This window comes from Eleginops maclovinus, chromosome 9 (genome assembly GCF_036324505.1).
Source record: "Eleginops maclovinus isolate JMC-PN-2008 ecotype Puerto Natales chromosome 9, JC_Emac_rtc_rv5, whole genome shotgun sequence".
Lineage (NCBI taxonomy): Eukaryota > Metazoa > Chordata > Actinopteri > Perciformes > Eleginopidae > Eleginops > Eleginops maclovinus.
In genome coordinates, this window is record NC_086357.1 from 1,246,861 (window position 1) to 1,267,157 (window position 20,297).

General features: G+C 39.7%; 1 protein-coding gene across 2 annotated transcripts; it reads right to left on the reverse strand.

Annotated features, from left to right (window-relative positions):
• Positions 1–1,679: 1,679 nt before the first annotated feature.
• On the reverse strand, positions 1,680–18,823 carry tprg1 (tumor protein p63 regulated 1). Of its 2 annotated transcripts, none has more exons than XM_063892144.1 (6): positions 18,725–18,823; positions 18,300–18,541; positions 17,134–17,225; positions 12,507–12,683; positions 4,545–4,698; positions 1,680–2,361 (listed from the first exon to the last, which is right to left on the reverse strand). In XM_063892144.1, the coding sequence occupies exons 2-6, from the start codon at positions 18,513–18,515 to the stop codon at positions 2,167–2,169; spliced, it is 834 nt and encodes a 277-aa protein (XP_063748214.1). In that variant the 5' UTR covers positions 18,516–18,541; positions 18,725–18,823; the 3' UTR covers positions 1,680–2,166. The 2 variants fall into 2 exon arrangements, with proteins under 2 accessions (XP_063748214.1, XP_063748213.1); XM_063892143.1 differs by having other exon boundaries at positions 18,300–18,522; positions 18,725–18,811.
• Between the last annotated feature and the right edge of the window lie 1,474 nt (positions 18,824–20,297).

The following is a 20,297-nucleotide window of genomic DNA, read 5'->3' on the forward strand; positions in this document are numbered from 1 at the left end:
CGGGATAGCATATCAATGAGGTCTGCAGGTATTTCAGAGAGAAGAGAAAGCTGCATGCTACACCAGGACTGTTAGAGTGTCTAGCCCGATTAGTCTTATGTTCCTCGCCCCCCAGCAGGCCTGGTTGTTAGCTAGGGTCATCTTACAACACAATCAAGCAACACAACCACTTTGACCCATGAGGTTAACTAGGAGACTTTCGATGTGATCTGAAAAGATACAGCATATCCCTAACAGAACTCCTGTTGAAGGGGCAGTGTTTAAACATGGCCAGGACTTTGGATACAAATCCTTTAAACAAAAATAACAGAACGTGAAGAGGTCACAGCGTACGTTTACATTATTTCAAAGACATTTTTTATTTCGAAAATATGTCTACTGACATGAGCATGCTAACCTACAAGCCTCAACTTTTCCGGTCTAGTTATAGCACAATCTGTCACGATCTGTCACACCAGTTTCCTGCTTTATTTAGACAATTCTTCCCCCCCGTTTCATGTCTATTTTCACTTCCTGTCTCTGTGTTTTCCCTCTTGTTTGATTGCCTTATTGTGTTCACCTGATGCCCTTGTGCTTTTCCTTCCCTCCCCAGCTGTGTGTTTCTTTGTTATTAGTCTGTGTTTTAAAGTTGTGCTTTTCTGTTGGTGGTTTTCAGAGAGAGCATTTTTTTTGGGGTAGTTTTTCATTTGAACCTCTGTCTGTCTGCATTTGGGTGTGCTCTGCTCTAAACCTTGAAACTATTTCCTCAAGAGGCGACAGAGTGTCACTGCAGCGTCCAGTCTGAGAAGACGAAGAGGTGGAGCTGCCTGAATGCTTTCAATCATAGAAGGAACAGCAAGCCCTGAATCCAGAAACACTTTGATGTTTGGAGTCAGCTTGTTATCCTGCCAGGAGTTTAATTGAGGGTCATTTCATCTTTGCTGTGAGGTTTGGACCAGGAGAGTAATGTACACGTTGACCTCTTTTTTCTTAACACCTCAAAATAATTTCATTATTCATTTGTTGTTATATACAGTATATAACAACAAATGAATAATGAAATTATTTTTGCTTCAAACTGAAGGTATTCATGTCTCCAACAAACACTAGGTTGCGACTCAGGTATATGTTTTATCATTTCATACAATACGTTAATTGATGCGAACAGAGTTTAGTTCCTTTCCAGGAAGTACATTTAATTTCTTTGCGGGTTCATGACCAAGTCTTTGGACCTGTGAAGACTTCACATTAAAAGCGTTCAACTGCCATCACTCACATTAAAAACTGGGATTTGTGTTTGTCACTGAGGTTAGCACGGACCATGATAATTTCATCAAAAAAAAAAGAATCAAATGAAGCTCAGCGCAAGTTCAGGCAGGACCACTTGGTAAACATTCATCCCTCCACAGCTGCAGATCATCAGCTCATCATGGCGTCCACTTAAAGGTAGTTTTGGGCCAGAGGCATACTAGGCAGCGGTGACCGGATATGGGCCGCCAGCTCTAACCACTGAGCTATCCAGTGGCCCATGGGTGTCGACTTAAACCAATAACATTTCACCACAATTTCCAGCAGCTAATCACTGTGCTGCAGTCAAACTTTAAATCTGTTCTCCTCTCTCCAGCAGTCAGCTGTGATTTCAGGCGTTAATGCTTCACTCATAATCTACAGATTTTATTCCACCACAAAGGAAACAGAACCAAATATGCAGGCCTTTATTTTTCTTGTCTGTCACAGCTCAACAGAGAAACAGGTGATGCCAAAAGAGGCAAAGCGACACTCAACACACAGGCACTGTATGCACTGTAATAACACACTTTAGATGATAAAACTAAAGCATAATATGTGAATCTCAAGGGGCTGAGAGCATGGGAATGAGAGACAGAACAAAGGTCCCTTTGAGAAAGAATCAGATTAGCATATGACTGAGGAGCCAACACAAAGCGCCTTGAGAGCAGCAGGGGATCCGGTGCAGAGCCGTGTTAGACGTGGATACTCGGACACCACACTCTGGTACAAACAGTGTGGGGGGGTATGCAATCCTCATACAGAACATCCTGAAAATCCAGGCTTCAATGTGACACTAAACACAAATCTAATCAAAAACAATCATCCTTATACAATTTTAAAATAAACTCTTTGTGAACAAACGTATCTACAACACAACTATCGTATACATGCAGACGGTTAGAAGCCAATGTTTCCTCGAGCCATGCAGTATCCCAGTTTGTTCTGGTTCCCCAGGAAAGACATGATGCCCACGTAGGCCTCGATGTGAATGAGCTGGTTCAGGACCAGGACCCCATTGGCCTTCCCAGGAACTGGCTTCACAGCGTGGACTTTCTGCGCTGCATCCCTGAGCTGCTCTTGGAACTTCTGGATCTGTGGGAGGTGAGAGGATCAGGAAGATATCAGACAACTCTTTATTTCCTGTTTACAGAATCATGTCTCTTCAAATCTTCTCCATGGTCAGGTGTGGTGTATTGGAGGTCACAAGATCTTATTTCAGAGTAATTCTAACTTATAGGATGAGTAATAGTGTCAAGAACCATCTGCATTACATCTTAGACTTGTTTTAAAGTAACTTTAAAAAAATTGTATTGACAAGGAAACACAACTAACCAGAGCAAGGCATGGCAGTCAGTCATGTGGAGAAGCTCGATAGAAGCCTAAATAGACAGATTTGATTTCAAAACGCCTCGATAGTTTCTACAGTGGTCACCAACCGGTCGATCGCAATCTTTAAAGGTCCCCTATTATGCAAAATGCACTTTTTGCTGTCTTTTATACATAAATAAAAGGAGACTCACAAAGTGTCAGAAAATACAACCCTCTCTCTTTTCCTCCTGACCCACATCTCTAAAATCATATTGGAAATGTGGGCTGGCTTTTCGCTGGATCCTGGCAACGTCCCGCCCAAGTGACACGTGTCAACCTATCATCCCCCATATACAGTCATGGGCTGAATCCCCTCTGCACCTCTGTGTGTCAAAAATATATATGAAAAATATATGGAGAGCTGGGCCACTTATAGAGGTGGATATGCCTCATAAGTTAAGTTATAAGTTAGCAAAACAAATCAAATGTAGGTGCGATACTTTCAAATGGTTTAAGGAAAAAACAGCCTACATCCCATCTCTTTATGGTTTCAGCTCATTCCTTAAAACATAAGCCTCAGATTGCTTATAATAACAGTAAATATAATACATAATTTCAAGCTCGTTATAAAAATAAGTTATTGGGCTTTTTTTTTATCGACTAAGATTTGTTAGAAAATGTTTTAAATTCTAAATGACTACATTTATTTGAAAATTGGGCTCATTCATACATTTTAATATATAGATTTGAGAAGTACAATATAAGACAAGCAAAAGGTTAATTTGCGGGCCATATTGCATTATACTTTTAGAATTTGCTGAGGGCCCATTCAAAATGGCCTGCGGGCCGCATTTGGCCTCCGGGCCGTAGTTTGGACACCCCTGATTTAAAGTTACAGTCACAGAATCAGCACTTCAGACACAGGGCTGAAATAGAGGGGGATGAGGCATGCTACAATGTGGGATCTGTTTGGTATTTTGAGAGAAAAACTTCACATATGTATGCATTGTATAGATCTGGCCCTACAATATATTGTTCAAATATAGCATAATAGGAGACCTTTAAGATATTCCCTGTCGATCCCGAAAATAATAGAAACCTGGATACACAAATACATTATGAATTATTAATGTTTGTTTTAACGAGCTCCCTTGAATCAGCCAATTTTTTTCAGGGTAGCAATGTGACCAATTAGAACTTGTAAGAATTGTGTTAATAACTAGTTTTAATGTGAAATGTTGTAACTTGCATGAAGCTTCAGTGGATAAGCCTCACAGCTGAAAATCCGCTCACTGCAAGACGTTATTTATTTCTTTGTGTTATTTAATAATTTGCTCATTCATTCAAACAAACAGAAAATAAGCTACATACATTTATATTAAGGATTGTATGAATTAATGAATGGAACTTTAAATGATAGGTATGATGTAAATATATATATATATTAATCCTTTCTGACATGTTAGTTCTGTTGTGTTCCTAGTTTAATCAAATTGGAAGTTGCATCAAATGATTTTATGTAATTTACTTACAATTAGCCTAATTTAAAGGCCTGAAATTGGAAGTACTGTCTTGGATTTTCACTCAATTCTGCAGTAGTTAGATCGCGCCTTTCACCAAGGCCAAGGACAGGGATCTTGGGCTTTTAAAGGTTGGTGACCACTGCTCTACAGTATGTTTCAGCATTAGAGTGAGCGATTCAACCTTTAGCTCCAAACTAAAAACTAAAGCAATAAATATTTCACAAGTCCTCTAGCATCATGTCATTTAAACTCACTGCATTGTAGTTGTTTAACAAAATAAAAAAATTGTGGCAGCAACACGGATCTCATGCTCAGAATCATCAAAGCGGCTCACACTCGCACCTCTTTGCTCCACACCAGGGAAAAGGCAGGGGTAAATAAGAGAGTGTGTTCTTTGAGGATTGAGTAAACTGCCAGCGGGTAATCTCTGGCGGATGGACTCACGTCGCAGAGAGCAGAGAACGAGTCGCTGATAGACCCGACCGGGTGGTGGATGAAGGTGACAAATGGGAAGTCCGTGGCGAAGGGGTTCCACTTGGAGGTGAAGGAGGGCTCTCGCAGCCGGTCCCAGAACACTCGCACCCCCTCCCCTTCTCTCCTGAACACATGGAAACACAGGAACACACATGAAGACAAAGTGTCTCTTTGTCAGTGACACATTTAAGTCAAACATGAGACAAACGTCAGATTCCACAGTTCGTGTTGTCACCTTTTCAGTGGCACTGCTTTCTACAAACAAGCTTTTCTTGAGCTTCCCACAGAGAACGATTCACCAAACACTGAATATAAATGCTTCGTTTGCCTCCGGCCACATCCACAATAGCTGCAACTTAAAGGCTGTCATTCAGAAGTGACACTTATGTGGATTATAATTTATTTTTTCGCAAAGAACTTTCATCCCAGGCATCATGAAAGAAAGTCATCATGTAATCATAAACAGAGCTACAAACCAGACCAAAGTGCAGCTGTGTTGCCGGTACGCTGCTCAGACTAAAGGTATCTGCGCCAGAACTCTCAAAGTGAGTTGAAACCTTGAAACCTTGTGAGACCGCTAATCAAGTGTATGTTAACTATGATCCCTTAAAATAACAGCTCCAAAACCATGTTCCTGCTACACTCACTTCAGAATCAGAATACGTTACCTACACTATATAGACAAAGGTATTGGGACATTCCTCTTAATTATTGAATTCAGCTGTTTCGTTCAGTCCCAATGCCACAGGGGCATATGGGGGTGTTTTTCTGGGGTTGGCCTCGGCCCCTTAGCTCCAGTGAAGGCGATTCTTAATGCTTCATCTTACCAAGTCATTCTGGAGAATTCTATGCTTCCAACTTTGTAGAAACAGTTTAGGGAAGGCCTGTTTCTGTTCCAGCATGACTGTGCCCCAGAGCACAAAGCAAGGTCCATAAAGGCCTGGCTGGATGAGTTTGGTGTGGAAGAACTGGACTGGCCCGCACAGAGCCCTGACCTCAACCCCACTGAACACATTTGGGACTATCTAGAACGGAGAGCCAGGCCCTCTCGTCCAACATCAGTGTCTGAGCTCACAAATGCTCTTCTGGATGAATCGGACACACTCCAACATCTTGTAGAAAGCCTTCCCAGAAGACTGGAAGCTGTTACAGCTACAAAGGGGGGGCAAACTGCATATGAATCCCTGAGAATTTGGAATGGGATGTTATAAAAGCTCCTGTAGGTGTAATGTGTAGGTGTCCCAATACTTTTGTCTATACAGTGTATCTCAGTGTTAATTGGGTTTTGTAACAGTTGCTCTATTTTAGAATCAAAACACAATAAAAAGCTCAAGTATGAATGTACTTAAAGTAATTAAAACATACAATACAAATATTTAAATAAACATAAGAAGTTATGGTAAGAATTTTGAATAAGAGATATAATGAAATAAAATAAAATATTTACTTTATGACCCTGTTGCACTGTGTACCGTTGGTCAGCGGGTACAACCAACGAGGAGGCGTATGGTTTTACAACACTACCAGAGTTAGACGAAACTAACTGGGTACTTTCAGTGAGGACATCATGGCAGCTGGATGGAAGAGAACGTTGAAGGAGGAAGACAAAGAAGACTTATGCAATCTGTAAATACTGTCCTCAAAGTAACAAATGACCTTTTCTGCATCAGATAATGGAATTGCCTCTATCCTGGTTCTGTTTCATCTGAGTGCTGCCTTCGACACTATTGATTACAATACTACTACAAAGATTAGAATTGTTCATAGGTATAAGGGGAATGGCACTAAGCTGGTTCAGGTCATATCTATCAAAACGGTCTCAGTTTGTATCTGTAAACAATGAATCCTCGACACAGACTATGATCAGCTCGTTTGTACCCTGTTTTTAGAGATGTGGGTAAGGAGGAAAAGAGAGAGGGCTGTATTTTCTGACACTTTGTAGGTCTCCTGAAACACCGGGGACACATATTTATGTATAAATGACAGCGAAAAGTGCATTTTGCCTAATAGGGGACCTTTAAAGATAATTTTACCTTGGAGCTTTGTACCAGTTTCGGGAGAAGTCTCTTATATCCCCCTGACTGGATATGGACATTATTTTGTTTAGTGGTTCTACTGATGCTGCCTTTGTGATCCACTGGATCCATCAGAATAGGAACATATAGATACATTTATTAATTGTCTGACATCCACAACGACCTCCATGTCATGCTGGAAAGCAACTCCAGTCATATATAACTGGCCTCATATTCATGGAGCAAAGATACAAGTAGATTTAAACCATCACGACCACTTACTGCCCTCCACTTTCCGAGTAACAGAAAAATAATCAACCACTATTTTTGAAAATCTATGAAATAAAAACAGGGGTCTAACTCCACACCGCCAGGTTAACTGTGTATTATCATCGTGGGTCATCAGCACCAACAGACAGTCAAATCACATCACTTAAGGACATTTATCAGAAGTCATAAAGCTCCCACAAAAAGCTTTTTACATCCTTTTGAATCATGTACAGTGGTGCTCTCAGACATTGGCGACTTAATAAAATCACCTTGAATGACAACTGTTCAAAATTACATCATTACATCGTTGAAAGCTGTTAATAGGGTTAAAACTATTATTTTTTGAACAAAGTTAATATAATTTGTAATAATGGGACATTGTGCTGACTTTACAGATACAGTTCAGTTTACTTTATCAGGAAGAACTATACTCAGTTTTTATAAACAGATGTGTGATTTGATTCAGTCTGTAGGATCCAATATTTATCCAAACTATATATGCGGAGTATGGGTTGTATCTCATTATATACAGTGACAGTCTGTGACGGTCTGTGTAACCCGCAAGGTGAAACTCACAGTAAAACAAACTGCTTCAGAACTCTGACTACCCAGCAGCATCAATGGTGAGCACTAAAGGTTGACCCACTGACCTGGGAACTCACCCAAATACTGTTTTAGAGTTTGATGTGGTTAAGGAACTAAGAAAGTAGTGACAGTGCTCATTTACAGAGAATTAGTTGTGTGTGACAATCATTATGAATGCTAAAGGTAGAAAAAGATTCCTTTACATTTAACATATGGAGCTCTGACTGAAACAATGCCTGCTGAGCTGCTCTGCTGTGTACTGACTGCCCTCTGCTGTCTGAGTGTGTGAACTCGTGTTATAGTACTGGAGACCTCTGCCCACACCTTCACACACACTCAAATATCTTGGAATGAAGATGTCGGGGAATTCAACGATAATTAAATTTAGCTACAGAAACCACAAAAATGTCCCTCATTTACTGTTTGTAAATGAAAAGAATCCCTTTTTGAATATATTTGATGCGGTTAAATTGATATCTTACTGTTTGTTTGTCGGTCTTTTTATGATGATGTGGATCTTTCACATCAAAATGGTCTTCCACATTTTACTGTAAGTGTATTGTGCAGTGTTGGATTCACACTAGTCTGGTTCCAGTCTTGATTCGGTCTCACCCTGCCTTGGTCTTGGTCATGACTTGGTCTCGGTTATGGTGGTCTTGACTACAACATTAGTGTGAACTGGTTTGCGTGTGAGTGTTTGGAGTGACTGTTGTAAACCATGTCTAAAGGAACTCATGCCACGACTGTCTCAACTACAGATTTACACCCTCCTGATGCTATACTAAAACCATGGGATTATTTCCAACCTTTGTAAAGATATATACAGCATATCCTAACTGGAACTGAACTGGAACTGCCTCAGCACGCATCTCTCTCAGACAGGAACAGAGAAACAGACGATGTGCTGGGTACGTTTGTCTAGACAGTTTGGAAAGAAGGCTCTTAAAACACATCCTTCCCCACAGATACTTTTCATCTTGGGCGCACCTGGAGAACACACAATGAGAAACAAAGCGTTAGCACTAAAAAAAACTGACGCGCACTTAAAAAGCTCTGCTGGCATCATGCAGATTGGCGAGACTGATGCAGCCGAGAAGATGGTCCTGACGGAAAATCACAGGAAGTCTTTTCTTTGATCTGAAGCTAGTTTGCCAGGGGACACTGGGGTCAAATGTTCACCAAAGTGCTGGTTGCACAGTGGAGAACAATATTATCAATTTATTATAATTATTATTATCATATTCTAACAAATGACTACTTAAAAAAAACTGAAGGGATAAAAGATCAACAACCAACGGATGTGAGCAAAACGTCCATCAAGGCTGCTGTAGGGAAAAATGCTTTGTAACAAGTGTTCAACATTGAATTGAATTCCTAGATGTAGCCAGAAATGACTCCACTTTTCAGACATAACTGTGAAGATTGGAACTCTCATGCAGCCCATACAGAGCACTCTCTAGCAACAATGATAAACGCTTCAAACAGATGAAGAAATGTGATGGCTGCTGCTGCCAAGAACCGGTTCCAGCGAAGCTGCACGCTGACATGGAGTGGTCAGGTGACTCCTGCTGGCTGCAGATGTGTTCTCCCAGTCCAATGTGCACAGTAAAAACAAGTGTCAAGAAAAAGCAGCTTAATATACAGTATATTAATGTAGAGAAAAGGAGATTCTAAAGTTGTAGTTATATTTATTTGCTTTTAATAAGCAAAGGTACTGTAGGTTATTTTATCACTGTCAGCTTTTTGATCAGCTGAAGAAATCTTTAATTTATCCTTTCTTTGTATTTGAAAAGTCATATTGCGGCCTTCTTTTACGTCCTTTGTAGATAAAACCACAAGCCTCAATGTGGAAGATGCAAACAGACACATAGACACTCTCAGATTTCACATGCCTTGACGGATGAGTTCAATCTTTCAGGGAGTGTGCTCATTCCATTTAATGCCGAGGCTGTGGCGGAGCTCAATATCGCAGAATCAATACTGAAATCACAAATCTACAGGGGAACTGAATCAGGGCGGGGCAGAAATCACAAAAGGTGGGAAGACGCAGAGACAGGAAGTAGAATCAGACAGGACACAAGGAGAGTATTCTAACAAAGTAAAAATACATACATCAGGACCATGATATAATCGGCTGCAAAGATGTCACAGCTCTTCCTCTGACTCATGAGTAAAAAAGAAAAAAAACTAACCTGTCATTAGGGTCCTTCCCAGAGATGGCAAAATACACACATCCTTTACTCAAGTAAAAGTACAGATAATGGTGTTTAAAAGTAAAAGTACTGACTAAACTTCTTTACGCAAGTAAAATAAAGAAGTATTGACTTCCAAATGTACTCAAGTAAAAAAGTACCGATAACTACCAACTGTTTTATACAGTACCTGGTAAATGGACCTCACTTTATATTAATAGAAGCTCAAAGATCTTCGATTTCAAATTGTAATAATGTCATTGTTAGCTAACGAATGTTTCAACGGTGAACAAACACCATTTAGAACACAAGCAAAGAAAATCAGAGCGGGGACAAAGGACAAACGTTCCTGGGTTTTGGGTCGTCACAATTCGCATCACATTCTCCATGAACGCTTTTGTGCGACTTTAATAACGAACATTTCCCTCACGTATGGCCATGGGTGAGGGTGATTAATATCTCCGCTGCTCTCTGTATATTCACTAAATTCCTTCCCCTTCTCTGCCTCTTCCGCTTTTACCCTTTCGGCCGCAATTATTCTGCTAGCTGTGGTACTGGTACTGGTTGCTTCCGGTTCAGAGGACGATGGGAATAGCCTCAAGTTCTCATTGGTCCCTCTTCTTTAGAAAAGACCGGGGGCCTCATCTATAAACGTGGCCTATACGTATGCCAATTTCTTTTTTGGACTGCATATTTATTTATTTTGTTGACAATCGACTTTCTGAGGCAGCAGCGTTCACAGAGTGCTCCACATGCTGCAGCTCTTTGTTATCTTCAAACTGCATCGACCAAACAATATGATTAACTTGTCTGCACCTCCCCAACAAGAACCAAAATCTTATTCGGTGAGAAATGGGTTTTTATCTGTTCTGTCGGTATTTCCTGCGATCGATCAGGCAGTCAGTCTAAATGAATATTCATACGGGGCGTTTCTTTGACTATTGATAGGCAAATATGGGTGAAGTCCGCAAAAGCTGCGCCGCATTTCGAGTTGATTGGGATTTATAAAGCAAAACCGGCGAAGAAAGTGCGTGCGCAGTATTTTATGAATCAGAATATTCTTTTGCGTATTTACTTCCGTTGTTCGGATTAAAAGTGGATTTGATTTCAATCGTCCATTTACATTCCCTACTCGGAACAACATCATACGATGTCCCTGATTGATAGTCAACTCTTTATGTGCTTATCGATCTACCTGATTCAAATCACTGGCTATGACACAAGAGTCTATGATTTAGCTCTGTTTTAGAATAATTGATAATTGCTGTGGTTCATTGTGTGTAGTCGTTCTGTGTAGTGTGCGTGTTGGTTGGCGTGCTCTCCATGGTACTGAAAGGGCACTGACACCACAGACACACTAGGTTGAGATAGAAACGTTTCCGATGGTATTTTGGCCAATTGAAGAAATCAATGGACAGAAGAGAGAGTCTTATTGTGCCTTAGTTTTTAACCTTCCTGAGTAGCCACAGTATCTGCGTGCAACTCCTCATGGTGATTTATTCATACCTACTAAACTAAATATAAATTATTTTATAAGACATAGACATAACAAAAGGTCAGCAGGTGGAAGGAATCAGACAATCACACAGGCGGGAAAACACAAAGACAGGAAGTGAAAAGGGACATAACACAGGGGGTGAATGATTTTCAAAATAAAAGAGAAAACAGTGACAGATCATGACAGATAGCAGCTATAAAAAAGTTCTAAAAAAGACTTCTCCTACTTTCCTCTCATAATGCCTTTTGAAAAGATATGCACTATTGCAGCGGCGTATAATATACCCATGAACTTTCCTGCAGATCACTTTCTGTCAAAAATTAGACAGAATGACCTAGACGCACAAAAGGAGACACTTCCTGTGGGAGAGACAGAGAGGAGGAGGAGATGAAGAAAGAGAGGAAATGTTTGACTCTTTCTCATTTGAATCCGTCTCTTTACTGTTGGGACTCCCGGGCGGCTTTCACCAGCGTTTTATGTATAATTCAGCGTAATGTGCAGAGATAAAGCCTCCAATAAAGGCCGAGCTCTCTAAGCTCTTCACAGCGCATTACGTTTTATTCATCAAATTAGTTTTAGTTGGTTTGGTATCCCCTGAGCCGTCTTTAAAAGGTTTGGATGAAAGGACTACATTAATTTTGCCACTAATCAGTTAAGCAACAGCTCCAAGTGACAGCTATGCACTCCTTACCCTCAAAAAACTCTCTGCACACTTGTTCTACTGCCGTGCCTTTTTCAGGCTGTTCCGTGTGTCCCCAGTTGCACCCCCCCCCTGCATGTGTCCCCTGCACAGCACTGCCCTCAGCATCGTGTCACTGTCAGCCCTGACAGCTCCTATCACTGTCAATACTTTGAAGTAAAGCATACATACTTTATGCATCATTTCCACCAAGTCATTAAAAAGGCTGCATGTTCCAGTCCTCAAAACACATTTACCTCTTCCCAAATCCCTACGTATGTGCTGTATGATACCTTTCTGTAGAATAGTTATGAAGCAAATACATACTAGCAGGTGATGTCGGCAGGTTTTGTGTTAGAGATTGAATGGCTCATGATGTTTGATTTGATGTGTTTTCTTTTGTGAAGCAAATGAGGGCACAGCTCAGAAAAGTGAGCGAACATTTGTAATTATCAGAGTACGGTTTTTCCTTTTTCAAAAAAATTGTCCAATGAAAAGAGCTTGCTAACAGTTTCTTAAAAATGAGACGGGCCACCAGAGATCTAAAGGTTTCACGAGGACAAGGAAGCTTTGCACACTTTCCAAAGGTCAATGAACATGTCTCTATCAGTATCAGAAGTTCCCTGGTAATCACCACACATTACAGGACAACACTAACCCTGTGAGGGTAAAGCTGATGGGGGGGAGACTTACTGCAGCAAGGAGTGCTTTGGGAAGCTGAATTTGCCGCAGGAGATGCGGTCCACAAAGTTGAGCGGGATCCTCTGGATTTGTTCACAGTTGAACATGACAAAGTCGTACTTGAAGACAAGGAGAGAGCTGTCTGTGATGAGGACAAGGCGCTCTCTCTCATTGTTCCAGTGATCCACCCTGAAACACCAAGAGGGACAGACAGTTGTTAGATCAAGGGGAAAATCATGTCCATGAGTCTATATTTTAATGTTATTTAAAACTTTAAACTACAACACATTTCTTAAGCATGCTATACGTGTCCCGTGGTTTGAACACGGTTTAACCCTCTGCGACCCGGTCTTTAGAGGTGGTACAAGTACTCAGATCTTGTACTTGAGTAAAGTAGAAGTACTCAGATCTTGTACTTGAGTAAAGTAGAAGTACTCAGATCTTGTACTTGAGTAAAAGTAGAAGTACTCAGATCTTGTACTTGAGTAAAAGTAGAAGTACCAGAGTGTAGGAATACTCTGTCACAGTAAAAGTATTCTAAATGTTCCTCCAGTGAAAGTAGAAAGTACTCTCATCTAAATGTACTTAAAGTAGCGACAGTAAAAGTAGTCATTGTCTGATTGGTCCATTTCAGAATAATATCTCTGATATGTTTTATAATTATTGATCATTAAAGTGTTCTCAGAGCTGGTAAAGGTGCAGCTAGTTTGAATGGCTTTGTATACTGCAGGGTAGCTGCTGGATTTACTGCAGGTGAACTAAAGTCTGATTTAAGGGCTGATTATATTTACCATCATTAATGCAGATCTGTAAAGTAACTAAAGGGATTAAATACATGTAGTGGAGTAAAAGTACCCCATTTACCTCTGAACTGGCAAAGTAGCAGAAAATACAAATACTACAGTAAAGTATGAGTATCTCAAAATTGTAATTAAGTAGATGTACTTAGCTACAGTCTCTAAACTGTTATAATTCTGCAACGGTTTGATAAAAAACATGCCCTCTTTCCTCTTTAAATACAGAGAGTGAGCCATTTACTTTCCGTGAATAAAGTGAAGACACATACAGTAGTTGTTAAAGATGAGGATACTCTTTTGCTTTCCTTGGAGGATTTTCTAAAGCTATCCATATGCACATTGATGCATTTTCATCCAACATCTTTGTTGTAGATGTTCTCAATCAAACATTTCTGTTGGCTCTACTGTGTGCCACACACACATCTGAGCTGTAAATATAAACAGCCAACAACAACAGAGGGGAAACGGGAGAGAATGAAAGAAGCGAAACCGAAGCTTTGGATGTTATTTTGTGATGGAATGAGCTTATATCACCTATCACAGTGTTTATTTATTGTATAGTCTATTTATATATATAGTTTAGTAAGGGAGCTATACACTACTACTACAACATTTCAATTTTACAGCATGAAATCTAAATGTTATAAGGTATGCAAAAGTGAAAATGTCTTAATGTGGGTCTCAGAGGGTTAATTGAGGACATTTCTTTACTAGAGTGATGTGAGTGGAGCTGAGGATGGCTGATGAAAACAAAAGGAATAGGAAATACTGACTTATTGACTATTTGACATGTGACTGTTTGTGTCTTCTAGTGTGATGTTAGTATTCTGCAGGAGGTTATTAAAACCAAAAGAAAAACATGTTTAACAAGCTCAATTATGTACTGTAAAAGCTTCGAACTTCCAAAAAAAGCCCTGGGAAAGATCAACCAATATGCATGTCATCATTTCTGAATCTCTCAAAAGAAGTGTGTTCAAAGATGTCTGTAATATTATATAAAGTCACCAGAAGTATCACATCACACATAAACACACACTTTGTCCTTCCCCATCGTGCACACTACTGATTCGTGGTGCCATGGACTCCCTTCTTATGGCCCTCTGAGCCCGGATCATGCGGTCAAATCCAAATAAAGCGTCCTGAGTGCCATGGCAGCCGCAGGTCACAGAGAGACAGCCCAAGTGAACAGGCATCATGGGAAAGGTGTGGGTGAAGAGCTTTGACTGTGCTAATGTAATGAGTTAACCTTGACTGGGCACGGCACTGTGCATGGTACACAGATCCAGGGTCAGTCTGTGGGTGGGCTGAAGAGTTGCTTGCACTTGGCTTGACACAACAACACAATGGGCTGTGCCGGGCCGAGCTAACCGGCTGTTCTGAAGCTTCATATCAAGCATACAGACACGAAAAGGGTGTCTGTTGAGGAAAATATTTTCCATCAAGTTCCAGTTATACCGTGTTTTCCATTACACACTGAAAAAACTAAAAAGTTGACTTTGATTAAATGTCTTATGTCAATGAATTTCACATAACTTTATTAGGTTAGTTGAAAGCAATAATTTTATGTTTAAATAGGTGCACTTACTTAATATTATTACTTTTAACTAACCTAATACAGTTATGTGAAATCTGTTGACATAATGCATTTAATTAAAGTCAATGGTTCAGTATTTTCAGTGCAGTGTCAATATAAAATAACTGTCAGCAGGAAAGTGATTTATTGTTTTCCCCGAGTATCCCGTCCAATGATCTAGAATAGGGGTGTACAAACTTTTTTTACTGAGGGCCACGTAGAGAAAAACATAAGAAGGTCTGGGCCCCTCACTAGAGGGGCCTCATAGGTTAAGTTATAAGTTAGCAAAATAGAACAAATGTAGGTTGGGTATATTTCAAGTTTTTATGCAAATAACTTATGAGGCTTTTTTTTATGAACTAAGATTTGATAGAAAATGTTTTCAACTTTAATTGGCTGGATTCATTATTTCAGAAGTATACTATAAGACAAGCACAGGTTTCATGTGTGGGCCTTATTAATTATACCTTTTGAATTTGCTAATGTAATAGATATGACAAGTCACGGTTGATGACCTTCCGGGCCTGTCCAGCAGAGGGCGCGTGTTGCTTACCACTGGACATGAAGCCAGAAACAACGTCTCTGCTTCTTCCCTGATATTTTCCCCATATTAAGTGAGTACAACCGTGACAAATGTTACATATAGATTGACTGTGTGTAATAATAATGTGATAGTTGTTAGAGGGTCTTTTTCGAGAGTTTGTCTGGGTTCTGTAATTCTTGCAGCTGGGTTATGCTAGCTTTGCTAGCGCAGTTTAAAAAGGGGATTTTGTGTGTTAAATTGGATATGTGTTTGCAGTCTGCATTGTTAGTGTTTGCTTTGTGTCAAGAATCTATGTTTTGTATTACACAGTGTGTACTCTATGTGTACCATGTTGTTGATGTGTTAAAAAATACATTGGACTTGAAGCCAGTAACAACGTCTCTGCTTCTTCTCTGATATTTTCCCCATATTAGAGGCAATTAAAAATGGTACAGGCCACAGTTGGCCACCGGGCCGTAGTTTGGACACCCCTGATCTAGACCATCTTCAGGTGTTTTCAAGTATCTTCAGCTACCTTTTATCTTTTCTTAAATAATAAACTGTAACTGCTATTTGTAGGAAGCCTTATTTTATGTTTAGATTTATTTTTGGGCAACCTACAGTGACTTTATTACAGAGACAGACATTTTGACGGAGGGAGACAGCTCATCTGCCAGCGCAACCACATGAGCAATACGACGGACCAAGGCACTTTGTTCTGGTCTTTCACATTAACTAAACAAAATGTCTCTTGTAATAATGTAAAAGATATCCTTTCTGATAAACACAATCACTGAAAAACAAATCAAGGGCAGATATTAAAAACAAAAGAGGACCTGTCTAAGTAATAAAAGCAGATCAGTTCAGATCTCCTTGCTTTTTTTAAAGTCAGCGGCAGTCACCAGCAAAACCAGATTTTAGGATTTTCTTTTCTGACATCAGCAATCCTGCGGCTGCCTTCTGTGGTGACGGTGACTGCGACCAAATGTAGGACAAACTTTAACGTGAGTTGGACGGAGCTGCATAAACGGGATGTATTATTCATCCTCACATGGCCAGCCTTTTAAATGTTTCCTGAACGCTTGTGCAGGAATGATACAATCCGACATCTGTAAGTGCACTTGGCAAATGTCCTGCAGTCACTTCAACTTGCTCTGCATTCGAGGCAGAGAGTTCACTTCCACTGCTTTGACTTGTATAATATTCTAATGATTTCTGTATAAAACATTGATATTTAGCTTAATAATGAGAAGGTCTCATCATCATGCTGGACAAAATGGCCTGTTCTGCAGTCAATCACATGTGTTTAGAATTTAAGAAGAAGGAACATCTCTCCTTATGCACAGGAGGAGTTTCCATGGTTATAGTACATGGAAATGATGGATTATGGATGAACAACATGATACAAACTGTGAATTTATTGTCATCACTCATATCAGAACCTTGTAACTCCAGTTAAGAGAGCGCTTTAATTTTATTAAGCTGAATGATCCCAGATTTGTAATTATTTTTGAAGAATTTCTCTGACTGTTACCCCATTTAGTATAGGCAGTTGATGAAGATTAAAAAAGGATTATAACCATTTCTGACAGATAATGTGACAGAATCAAAATTATTATTTGAATATTTAAAGTATACGTTAACTAGAACTCAAACCATTAGTTGATCAGAAAAAAAAAAGAAATTACAATGAATTGATAACGGTGTAAAACCAATTTCTTTAAGGATAAAATGCTAAAAACTCACTCTGCCATCAGCCAGACCCCATGAACACTGCCATCCACCTCTCCATCCACCAGCGCTTCAACGTCTCTCATGGCCTGACTCAGAGTTCCAGGCTGAGGAGACAAATGCACGGCGTCACTTTCTAATTTTCCATTGTGACAATAACAATGAGGCACACAAAAGTGAAAAGATAATCTTTGAGGCAGAAACGCAGCTGGGAATTGTACTCCAACAAAATGTCAGCATGTCTTTGTGTCAAACAAAATTACTTTAAACAAAAACACGAAGCCTCTGCTGCATATGAAAATGATTGCAAATGAAGAAAGCTGACTTTGCAGCTACTGTGTATAAATCTGAGAAACTCCAGCGTTTGAGGAAGACACAAGAGAAAGCTTCTGTACACAATACACCAAACATCCAATTGTCAGCTTTGAGATTTCCATTTGCTAATAAGATCTACACTCAAACTGTCTTATAACATACTATCTTTGCACGTTTTATTGTTTAATGGCAGGTTAAGAACATTAGGAGTTCATAGGTTCAACAGCAATGTGAGCATGGTGCTGAGCTGCCAACATGGGGCCAAAAACCACCCAACACCAGCCTGCAACCAACACTACTGTGTGGCGCTCATAGTATATCAAATGTTAATGATGTGTCATATAGGTGTTTATTAATCACTATGGATAATTGATCTATAGATAACACACTATAGTGTATAATATAGAGGTTTATCAACATATGTTCTGACACAGCTCTGTTTAAACATGACAGTCAGCATGACATGCAGGTGCAGTGCTAGGTAAATTGATTTGAAGGAGAGTGCAGTTTAAAAAAACAAAAACATTTGCATTGTAGTCTACAGCATTTGCCTATGTTTATCAGGGTTTTTGTAATAAACGATGGGCAATTCCTGCGGGAAAAGTGAAATCTTTCGTTCTTTGGATACCTTAAAAAGTAATGTAGCTTTATTTACAGAGCAATTACTCGAAAAATGAGCGCGCGCGCGTGTGTGTGCGCGCATTTAAAACATTAGCTTTAAGATAACTATGGTACAATATATCGTCACGCTGCATAGCTTTAGTAACATCCTTCTAGAATGTTCACACATTTCAGCTGCACGTGATGGGACAGTTCTAAAACTGGTTTCGTTTCACCAACAAGAACCCGTAGCAGGAAGTGTTTACCCTCAACACGAAGAACTTTCTGATCCTGAACTGGTCCAGAGGGAGCTCCGCAGTGATGTCCGGGTGCTGGGGGCGGGCTGCTGCCACCTCCTCTGCCCGCTCCTCCGTGCCCTCTGTGGGGGCAGCAGGCAGACTGTGCTCCGAGCCCCCGGGAGAACAGCTCAGCGGGGGCTGCTGCTCCTCACTGGGCGCTCCTTCCTCCGCTACGTCTGTCATGATGGGGCTTAAAAACACCAACAGCACTGTAACAGACGGCTTAGTTCTTTCAGTACATTTAACTGAACTGCAGGCAGGATTTAAACGACCTGTCAATGTTCTCCTGTGACTTCCCTAGCATCGAAACATCAGTTCCACTTGTATTTAATTTCTCAATCCCTTTTAGTCAACATGTTTTAAACTTATTGTAATATAAAGTATTCACTTACAAGAAATGATCTAGGTGGCAGAAGGTGTTAAGATAGAAGTAAAGAAGCAGCGACAGGTGTAGCATTAACTTCCTGTTCCGACTCCAACGTTTGTTTAATGGGCGTGCTCATCTCAGTGAGGCACAGCAGGCTGCAGCTGTTATTGCCCTTACATACCGTCTGTGTTACTACCTTTATATAGTCTATGTTATTAACCTTATAGTCTGTGTTACTACCTTTATATAGTCTATGTTATTAACCTTAAAGTCTGTGTTATTACCTTTATATATGTTATTACCCCTACATACAATCAGCACCTTTATATTTACAGTGTATGCTATTACTCTGATCTGGTTTACAGTGGGCCAAACCAGAAACATTCCACACTCACTACCGCCCGTGCTGCCAGTTTGGAACTCATAATGGTTTGTACGCTCCTGAACTAATATAATGTCAATTTTTATTTATGAATGTTTAAAAAGTGGTAGGGACTTTGACTCCATGCACATAATGCTCAGTTCACTATTTCCATGTGCTACTATTGAATGACTGGATTTACCGGTTAGGTTAGAAGCCATGGACCAAAAATCCCAACCCCCCCACCCACTTAAGAACCTGTTTGTTCCTGTGTTTGAGAACATTTGATTTAGATCTACATGCACAGTCACTTTAGAACGTGACTTATTAAAATAAAAATAAGTCAACAGCAGTCTTTGGTTTCAAAGACAGCAGACAAAGTCAGCATATAATAATAATGCTTCACACTGTAGTTCAAGACACAGATATTTCTCTGTGGAGTTGAGACAGAAAATAAGTGTCAAACTTGGACTTTTAAATAGTTAACTTTACAGTTTTAAAGTTTGTTACAACAGTTTCATAATACACAAATGTGTCTTTTAGCCCCTGGTTACCGAATATAACCATTACACTTGAAATATTTAATGGCCACATACAAATATGTTCCTTTAATTTACGCAATGTACGTACATAACCAATAACAACAAAGAACAAGCAGAAAACAGTACACCATGATGAATGGATCCAACTGTGCAAAAACGAAATACTGCATATTTTTACAAATATTGGCAATGTTTACAAGTTAAACCCAAATCTTACCAATTTAAGCAGCCATGTCTTCTAAAAATGATGTTTCCATAAAATAAACTCACAGTCACTAACATTTTGAGGGAGTTATTGGATATCCCTTAAGCACCAGACATACTTATTATAACCAATACCATGATCTTTCACTAAACATCGGTATTTTTTTCCAATACACAAACCTTAACAGTGTATTTAACTGTAAACACACAAGTGTCCTGTGTAAAACGAAATGTCCGCATGACTCAAGTTAATTTATTTAACATACTTCACTTGCTTGACTTAATACTCATTTGAACCCAAACAATTATCTTTTAACACAAATGTTACCAAATACTTTGGTATTAAATCATAATGTTAACCGGATGTTTAAAACTGCAACCGTTATCTGAGATAAATATGTTTCCCTCGAAACGTTAATTAAGAATGCAGTTTCTTGGATTGGAATGCATTTTTAATGTTGTGGTAGGCATGTGTCACATTGAATAGGCAT